Here is a 10,022-nt window from a genome sequence, read left to right as displayed (position 1 = left end):
TGTGGAATGTATGAAACTGTAATGTGTTGTTGAGGAACTGTTTTGGATGAATTCTAAATGTTGTAATTGAGTATGTTGGAGGTAGTTGATGTGAGCAATCTGTTGTGATAGTGATGAATTATGAAGTGAAGTAAATTGTGCTTGTTTAAAGTCAATTTATAGGAAGTGAGGTAGTGAATTTGAGTATTAGAGGTCAAGTGTTGTTAGAGGATGCTTGGGTAGTTTAGACAGGTTATTTGTGACTTGTTTGAATCAACAAACTAGTTAAAATCAGGTTCAAAGTGGTCAATTAGGATTTAAGTATCTAAGTTGATGAAATTGAGGTTTTAGAGTGGGATTTGATGCATAAATACTTTAGATGGAGGTTAGGAAGGTCTAGAATCACTTAGTCAAGTCTAAGTAACTATATACAACTGATAACGGTAATTCTTACCATTATTTAAGCATAATTTTAACAACAAAATGACCTCCTTTCTAGCTTATAACTTGCTTAATCCTCTAATTTATCTTAGTTTTATGAATAATTGTGTTTTGGGCTACTTTGATGTAATTTAATCTATAATCCCCTATTTTGTAGCTAATAATGTGCTTGGAAGGGTCTCCAATAATGTCTAAAGTTGAACCAACCACTAGAAGCAAGCAGATCTGCGGAAAAAGTGAAAATGATGCAGTGCTGAAAAGTCAGGCCCGGGCCCCCCTGGGTCAGGGGCGCCCAGCGCCACCTGCACAGAAGCCAGTTTCTGCGTGCTGGTCGCGCCCGGGCGTGACAAAGAGGGCCCCGAGCGCGACTTTTCCAGAGAGGTTCACGCCCGAGCGTGACAGAGAGGGCGCCCGGGCGCGACTTTTGCTGATGTGTCAGATTGAGTTTATTTAACCCTAAAACGCGAAGGGGTTGGGATCTTTGGCTGCCCAAACACGATTTCTCTCATTTGGAGCTCTTGGAGGCGATCTAGGAGCTGTGGGAACAGTCCTTCTTCACCCTTGGGTCTTCTTCCTTCTTCCATTTCCACCATTGTTGTAAGCTTGAGCTCTCCATTCATGGAGAGTTAGTTTCATTATTGTTGGGGGATTGATGTAGCCACTGAAATCTTATGTAAACTACTATGTTTTGAATGAATATATGCCTCTTTCATTGATTGTTAGTGTTTAATTCCTTTTCTTAATGCTTGTTGCGAAGTTGCTACCCATTACATGATTTTAGGGTTTGCTTGATATTGGGAAATGTTGAGTAAATCTGGACTTGGATTAAACACCTAAAGGAAATAGTATCTAGGGATAGAACTAGGACCTTTGGTTGTCTTAGATCTCAATTCTTAATGCGGAAATAATTGTTAGGTCTTCCAAGGGATTGGAGCCTAATAAGGAAGTCTAGGCTCTCTCTACCAAGGGATTGGGTTTGAGTAATTTAGTAGATTGACATTGGCATATTAATGAAGAGGAAGTGATTTTCTATACATAAGAGTGAAGTAGGTGAAATCATACCCCCAACAATATCATTCCATATCATTTCTAATCTTTCCATTTCCAAGTGTTTGAGTATCTAAGATCACTTTTATCAATTATGTTTCATGTTTACTTTAATTGCACAAAAACACAAATTATGAAGCATTCTTTAGTCTAAGTTAGTTGGAAATTATACGATTGTTTGGTGACACGAGTCTCTTGGGAAACGATATCGGTCTTACCGGTTTTATTACTTAGAACGATTTGGTACACTTGCCAAAGTCTCAACAACAACGAATTAGGAGTGTTAGAAGTTGGGAAAGTTGAGTGGAATTGGTAAAGAGACATTGAGTTGCATAATTCTGCAGAATTTCGTTCTGCAGATTATGCAGACTCGCTGTGCAAATGGATTCGCATAGCGAGTCATCTTGGCGAGGTGCCCTCTGCCAAGGCACTCGCATAGCGATGGGTGCGTTGTGCGAGTAAAGTGAGAGAGGTTCTCTCTGTTTGTCAATCCGCATAGCGAATCAAAACGCTATGCGACTGGTTGGGGTCTGGAACCAATATTCTTTTTATTCGAATAACGAGTGGGTTTCGCTCTGCGAGTGTTTAAGAAGTCTGAGTCTCTGTCTGAGGTTCTCGCATAGCGAGTTAAGACGCTATGCTAGGGGTTAGGGTCTGTTACATTCACAGTTTATTCGCATAGCTAGTTTAGTCGTTATGCGAGTGGTTATGAGGAGTTGGTCTATGTCTAAGGATTTCTCAAGGCGAGTTAGGTCGTTGTGCGAAAAGCTTATGGCTTCGCTATGCGAAAGTGTGCGCTATGCGAGGGGTTCAGTTCTAGTTCGATTCTCTTGTGATCTTAAGTTGTTTTAAATGAACAATTGAGTGTTGTATGAAGTAAGTTGAAGTTGTATCATGTAATATCCGTTGTGATTTATGTATTTTGTAATTAAAAGTGTAAAGTTCAAGTGTGGTTAATGGACGTAATTTCATGATCTTCAAGGAAAGGAGACATGGTGGTGCCCTATCTTGTGATTTAAAGTGAAATCTCTAGTTGAGATTCAAGTAAGTTTAGAATGGATGCAGGAGCTTAGTCGTGGGGGTTATCCTGAAACTCCAATGTTCTTTCATTCTCAAGTAGAGAGGATTGATCCATGTCGTGAGGAGTAGCAGGAGGTCCTAGTCTTGGGTGCTTCCAGTATGGCCTAAGGTGAGTGATAACGGACTAACCTCGTGAGTGTTGTAGGGTGAAACCCATTGGCAACGGCTTTGCAAAGCAGTAGAAGCCACCACGAGTGCACGACCCATCATAGCTCGACATTCATTCTAAGTTCGGACAGTCAAAGTCAGTGTGGTGTTATGTGTAAAGGATTTAAGTGATGTGAATGAATAATATGTTTGTATAAAGTTAAATCAATTGACGTATGATTAATCTTTGTTTAAACTAGCTTACCCTGTTTTGTGCTTGTGTTTTGTATGTTCTGTTCTTCTTCTTCTGCAATGACCATCCTTTGGATGTGAGCAGCAGAAGAAGAAGTCTCTCTGGAGAAAACATTGGATGGAGGTGATACTGCTGAGTAGTTGGATTAATTATTAGTGATTGTGTGTATAATTTTGAGTTTCTTTGGTTTGTCTGTATATAAAGTTTTAAATTTATAATTGTTTTGGATGACTGTAAAGGAAACACTTTATACTCTAGATGGATAACTGTATTACTTTATCATAGCTTCTCTTTAATATAGTCTATACTATATATTTTGGAGATGTTACAGGTAATATTAAAATTATGTTTTTCTTCATTTTTTGTGTCATGGTCTTTTTGTTTCATCACTACGAGGGTATTTGTAAGAATTAAAGTATTAAAAGGTGTAAAAATGAAAAGGTTAGCTGACAAAAAAATTTACAAATGCTTATATTTTAGCTAAAGATGATGTCATGATTAATTTTGTTCTAATGAAATTTTAGTTATGCGTAACTATTTAGCATTTATATAATTCTTTGAATTTTTTTAGTTGTTATTTGATACTTTAATTTAATATTTATATAATTATAATATTTTTCTTAATATTTGACATTCTAAAAAAAAGATAATATGTTATTTTAATATTGTATATCTTGATACTATCATGATTTTTTTTTGTTTGTGGTTTTTAATTTTTTTATAAAAATAATTTAATTGATATTTGGAATAGTAAAAAAGTGGATATGGATGTACAGTTATATCCTTTATCTGATAGGAATGATGTGGGACTTTCTAACAATTAGGTATGGGTGATGTGAGACTTTGCAATACTCCAAATGTATACCGAATCAAACGAGCATACTAAATTTTACGTATATTATAGAAAATTGTATTATAGAAAATATAATTTTACGTATACTTGTGATTTTATGAAAACTATAACATCAATATTTTTCAAATGTTTAGAGGGAAAGTACATTGGAGATAGAAGCACTTGGTAAATATTAAAAAATTATTGAGAGAATAAAAAAATTATGTAACGAAATATGATTTTTTAAAATGAAACAAACATAAAAATATTAGAAAACAAAATATTAGTTTTTTATGTTACATGAACTAAGCGAGATTAATAATTAAACATTTCACACGACAAAACATAAACAACAAACAAAAATATAAAAATATCCTAAAAATGATTTAAATCAATAAAATTAATGTTTACAATTTACTGTTGAACAGCCACATTGATATAAAATTGCCTAGGTCAATTGAGTTGTTCTAGGTTCATAAATATTATTTTTTTATAAAAGGTTTATAATATTAAATTACATGTGCCATTAATCAACTTTGATAGGAACTTGGTCTTCAAATAAATCTTCCAAAAGCTATACCGTGTCTCTTCAGTTTAATGTGTTAGTATCTGATATATCAGGAATCTTGTTACTTACTATTCTTCAACACTTGTGATGCCTATGATTTAATAAAAGAAAATTGTGTTGCTAATAGAATTGATAGTTTTCTCAATGAACACAACAATTCATAGATTTAAAAAAGTGTACATATGCAGGTAGAAAAAACAAAAATATAGTACAAAAGGTTTAGTGGTAGAACAGTGCACTACTGCATTGTAGTCCCAGGTTTGATTCTGAGAAGGTACTGAAGAAAGCAACTGTAATGGGGGTCCATCATTTTCCTGATTCCATGGACGATAGATAGATGATACATCTGAGCACCATCATAATTATTGTCCTTTAATTTTCATCACTAACTTAAGAACCCTACCACGTTCAACATTTAGAAGTTATGCATCTTATCACTGACACTTGAATTATTGGGGAAAGAACAGTCACATTTTTTTTCATTCCACTATGGACCTTCTTTTCAATAATTTCAATTAGAGCTGGTAAAGGTAGGCAGGGTAGATATGGACAATTCAACTTATTTCATGACATTAACCACTGAACAACATTGAAGAAACCTTTCATTGCTGAGTAATGGGCTGGCTGGTGCAATAATGAGCCTTAACTATCAGCATCATTCATTTAGCAGCTTGTTTCATAATATAATAATGTACATCGCCAGTTGTCCCTGCATCTTATTGGCATAATTTCATGTTGTTTCATATCATGGTAATTTTATCTAGAAAGCTTCATGCTATTTGGAATCAGTAATTATAGTTATTGAACATTATGGGAAAAGGAAATGTCTTTTTTTTTCTTAAACTAGTAAATGAAGAAAAATATAGAATAAAGGGTAGTGGAAAAGCTGAGCCTTTTCAATTGAGGATTCCACTTAGTCCACTTCAAGGAATAAAGTAATAAACGAACTTGAACTATATGGAAATATGATTACAGAACAGTTAGAAATCATTATCTTTCACAATAGAGGCACCAAATTATAAACTACTTAAAAGGGTTGCTACCCTGTAAACCAGGCAGTGACATTTTATCCATTTTGAGTCACCTGCAGGTCTTTTATACATGTTCCTTGATAAAACTTTCAAGGGTTTGTTCAGGTTTCTCACTTGTGTAGTCACAGTTGTGACTTGTGCAGAAGAGGCTGAAGAACAGACCTGGTTGTGATGCCGGTGAGGGTATCTCTATTCATTCAAAACACATTTACAATGCCCTGGATATGTTTAATCTTTCAGGTTGATTCAGCTCCTTGCATGTTCAGGAATGAGGCGGCGCCGCAACTCTTCAGGTGCATTTGCCAGTTCTGCATTTTTTTCCTTACATTAGCAGCCATACACATTAAAAGTACCACGTAAGTTAAAGAGTTCAGAACTATATTACCATGAGATGTGAAGTTGAACAAAGGAGGTAGGGGTCGCCCATTTGGCAAGCATGCATTTGGATCCCGCAGATCATCAAAAAATGGATGTGCACAAGCAGCCAACTGTAAAAAGAAACCATTAGGACACAGATTAACAGCAGTGCTAAATATTTTCTCACAGCTACTATATACTTGGGTAGGTAATGGACAATCTAAATCATAAACAATTACTATCACATGTAAGAATGGCCCATCTTTCTTTTAGTGTAGCATAAAAATGTAGTGTGATTGAATACACATTATGCAATCTAGATACAGTGGGTAACATTTTTTAAAACAAATCAACTTACAGCAGTGCAACGTAGATTTGGAGAATACTGAAGCAGCCTTGACACCAGATCCACAGCTTCAGGTGGCATTCTCTTGTGAAAAACCTGCAAGCACTTTTCAGTCAGGTTTGAATGGAAGTACTCATCATTTATGGATTACATTGTACTTTAGCAGGCAGCAGCGGAGAAAAAATTGTTAACCTTGTGCCATGGATGAGCTTTAATCTGAGGAAACTTAAATTCATTGTAGTTGGGATTCATGCACCTTATTTCTTCTCTGGTTGGAGTTCCCAAGATCTATTCAGTATAAAATAAAAAAGCTGAGATTGAAGAAATAGACAGACTGTAACTTCGAAAAGTAAGCTCATAAGGCAAAACAAGGGGACCAGATATTAAAGAGCAAAAGAAAATGTACCTTGATTATCTCTACTAACTGATCAACCCCACTTTCACCAGGAAACAATGGCTGCAAATAATACAACATAGATCAGTTTAATTGGAAACTTTCTCACAATAAACAAACTAATGGAAATTTAAAATTTTGACAACTGTTATAAAAGCTCCTCAACATGCGAGAGAAATAACAAAAAGGCCTTTTCCAACATCGTTACAAGAATCAAATGATCTCATTGTATACTGTAATGGACCGAATCCACTGGAAGTCCATCAAGTGTGAGAGAGAAGAAAAATAACAGAGTCTTGCATATGCTCACCTGTCCTAGAAGTAGCTCGGCTAAAACACAACCAACAGACCACATATCAATGGCGGTAGTGTATTCAGTTGCCCCAAATATAAGTTCTGGAGCTCTATAATATCGAGAGCAAATGTATGATATGTTGGGTTCACCAGGCACCTGAAAAAGAAATAGTGTCATAAACCCGGAGTATAGCATCAAAAGCTCAGTCAGAAGGTAAAGAAACTTACCAACATCTTTGCACTCCCAAAATCACATATCTTTAACTGATGTGTCTGCGGATTTACCTATCATATGAATCACATGTCAAGACAAGTTTTAAGAAGTATGAATCACATCACATGTTAAACAAGCATGCAACACTGTTTCGTTTGCAGGCTCTTGTTCTCCTTCTAAAAAATACATTATCTACATCTCAAAAATTGTTTACCACCCGCTCCCCCCAAAAAATTTAATGAAGTTGAGCAATCCATACATCAGAATAATCTGGAAAGTCCAAAGGATAAACCTTTGCATGTAAAAAAAATATTGCAGAAATAAAGGAAACTTTTAAAACATAAAAGCGGACAGAAGAAGTATCACTCAGAACCAACTGTTGAAATGAACTTACCAATAGATTCTGGGGTTTGATGTCACGGTGACAGACACCGATAACTTGATGTAAATAATTCAATGCACGGCATATCTACAAGATGGGAGTATCGGGGCAAATCAATATAGACACAAAAACAAAAATCTCAAGCAATTAACACAATTAGAAATCCTGCAGAAAAGTCAGAACAGATCAAACTGTTATCAACTCCATTACAAAACTTACCTGGTATGTATACAGTTGCACATAAATCATGGGCATATGTTGGTGCATCCTAACATAGTGTTTTGAAACTTTGTAGACAGTTTCAGGTACATACTCCTGAACTAAGTTAAGGTATAATTCATCTTTCTCGGTGGTTGAAAAGAAGCAGTGCTTTAGTTTAACAACGTTTGGATGGTCAACTGTGCGCATAACCTGGAGTTCCCTATTCTTATATCTCTTGTCTTGCAGCACTTTCTTTATGGCAACTGCTTCACCAGTCTCAAGGCATTTAGCCTACAACAAATAAAGAATACTGTAAGCCAACAAGTATATGACAAGCCCGAAGCGCACAATGAAGTAGAGGAAAACTACATAATAAAATGACTGCAAAATAATATAAATACCTGAAAAACGACACCAAAAGAACCAGTGCCAACAACACGTTCAGCCATGTATGAGATTGTCTGAAACCAATAAAATATAATTATATAAGTGAATAAAGTAACAAACCATTGTTAAGGTTTATAAATTATCATTTACCAGTGCAAATAAAGCGTACAGATGCAACAAACATAAAGTAATCACCTGCTTTGGTTGTCCATCCCGACCACCAATGGCAGTTGTTATTATTTGACCTGTTTCTGTTCCATTACCACTCACAACAGTTGCTTCTATATCCTGCACGCAACAATTTCAGTAAAATCAACAACTGATGGCATTTAAAAAGACAAATGAAATTGTTAAACACAAAAGTAATTTGCTGTGTATTCACTTGTAATGAAATTGCTAAACACAAAAGTAGTTATGAGATGAAGTTGCTGTGTATTCACTTGTAATGAACAAGAAATATCTAGATATGATATCACATATATAGATTAACACGGAGGTGACCAAAATAAGCACAACTTGGAAGATTAAGGAAAGATGAATGGCATTAAATACCTTGTCATTGTTGTTCTTGCTTTTCTCATCTCTAATTTTCATTTCATTTAATTCTTTGGGAAGTTCATCATAGCCTGACTTCTCAGTTCTAGCTACTGTAGATACATCGGATAAGCCAACTGTAGTTTCTTTTGGTGCATCAACAGGCTGATCCTGGTCTGTGATGATTGTCTCAACAATATTTGATTTCTCAACAGGCTTCACTTCAGTTTCTTGTTCAAACTTGGCTCTTTTCGAGTTAGAATCCCCTCCCTGAAAAGAAACAGCTTGCACTTCACTTAAAATATTCAAGACATGAGTTATTCCAAGAGTGTTAGTGGAGGGAGGAAAAAAGATTCACATTCCACATTTGATATGACACAGTCAAATAAATTTCTTTACTCAACCACTTATTCAGGTTTATTATCTTTAGGTTTCACAATAATTAATTAAAGAGCTTAATAACAAAAACAGATTAAGTAATCAAACAACTAGTACGCATCCCAAATAAATTCTTCTTCGAGGTGAAACACCAACAGGTAATGTAACCTATCTTTAAGTTCAATTTATCATTTAATTACGTAATGTATTTTGCAATGAAGGCAAAACTTCCCTTTTAATAGGCACACGTAACTGACCTGTGTCAAGATCATGTTTACATAGAAAAACAGCATGAGGATATGCATCAGATGCAGACTATATATAGTAAGATCATAAAACTCGTTAATCCCAACACCTAAATCTTCCAAAATAGGAAAGAAAATATCAACAATCACCAGTACTCAGAAAAAAGGGGCAAACATTCACATACATCTAAGATAATAACAAAAAGAATGGTAAATAAAAGATATATCACAACAAACAAATCTAAAAGAAAAGGAAAAAACAATATATTTTAAGAAATAGAGGAAACCTTCCAAAGCAGCATCCTCAATAGTTCCAAAAAATCCCAGAAACCTAAAACAATTAACATGATCCTCTCTCTCAAAACCTAACGGCTTCCATTTTCCGAGCAACCAAACAAAAACAGTTCCCCTACCAACATAATAATTAAAACAAAAACTTTTTGACCCAAGAAAAAGCATATCTTACAGGATCTGAAGAAATGGAAGTCCTCCCAGAAGCAATGCTCTTCAACCTTCGCATCATATTCATGGTTGCTGACTCCACACACAACCCACCAATCCAAACCCTAAATCCCTCAAACCCCACAAGAAAAAATCAAAACTTTTTCAAGTTAGAAGAAAGAGAACCCCAACTTTCTTTCCCCCACACCCCGCTTCCCAGCACCAAACCAACAAACAAATGAAAAACCAACACAACACAACCCTGTTAAAAATAACCCTCTCTCAGTCTCTATCTCTCTCTAGATTCTCTCTCTCTCTTACTCAAATACAGAACTTCCCAGGTAGTCTCTTCAGTTTATTTATGTTAATGGAAAAATTTTCTCAAATTCCTATGGTCAAACCCAATCATTCCACCTTCAAAGTGCGTACCTCAGTCAAACGCGGAATCGTGGCCGTCAGTTAGTCATTGATGGAAGATGAACGGCAGTGATCTTCTGATTCGAGATAAAGTAAAGGTTGGGTTTGGTGGCT

General features: G+C 35.4%; 1 protein-coding gene across 1 annotated transcript; it reads right to left on the bottom strand.

Moving 5' to 3' along the window:
* Positions 1 to 5,218: 5,218 nt before the first annotated feature.
* LOC124827538 (shaggy-related protein kinase theta) lies at positions 5,219 to 9,818 on the bottom strand. Its single transcript, XM_047300614.2, has 13 exons — positions 9,517 to 9,818; positions 8,446 to 8,697; positions 8,089 to 8,181; positions 7,908 to 7,967; positions 7,525 to 7,797; positions 7,318 to 7,392; positions 6,938 to 6,994; positions 6,726 to 6,866; positions 6,428 to 6,478; positions 6,214 to 6,309; positions 6,034 to 6,117; positions 5,704 to 5,806; positions 5,219 to 5,626 (listed from the first exon to the last, which is right to left on the bottom strand). Exons 1-13 carry the CDS (start codon positions 9,577 to 9,579, stop codon positions 5,565 to 5,567), a joined length of 1,410 nt encoding a protein of 469 aa, XP_047156570.1. The 5' UTR covers positions 9,580 to 9,818; the 3' UTR covers positions 5,219 to 5,564.
* Positions 9,819 to 10,022: the final 204 nt, after the last annotated feature.

The sequence above is a fragment of the Vigna umbellata genome, chromosome 11 (assembly GCF_029865625.1).
Source record: "Vigna umbellata cultivar VRB3 chromosome 11, Vumbellata_1.0, whole genome shotgun sequence".
In the NCBI taxonomy this organism is placed as follows: Eukaryota; Viridiplantae; Streptophyta; class Magnoliopsida; order Fabales; family Fabaceae; genus Vigna; species Vigna umbellata.
Note: the sequence above shows the minus strand (reverse complement) of the source record. Positions and strands in the feature narration are given on the sequence as shown.

Coding starts and splice junctions, on each gene's coding strand:
- LOC124827538 (XM_047300614.2), bottom strand. CDS start 9,579: ATGAATATGATGCGAAGGTTGAAGAGCATTGCTTCTGGGAGGACTTCC. Junction 8,698..9,516: donor CTTCCATTTCTTCAGATCCT/GTAAGATATGCT, acceptor GTTTCTTTTCAG/GGAGGGGATTCTAACTCGAA. Junction 6,118..6,213: donor AAGCTCATCCATGGCACAAG/GTTAACAATTTT, acceptor AAGTGCTTGCAG/GTTTTTCACAAGAGAATGCC.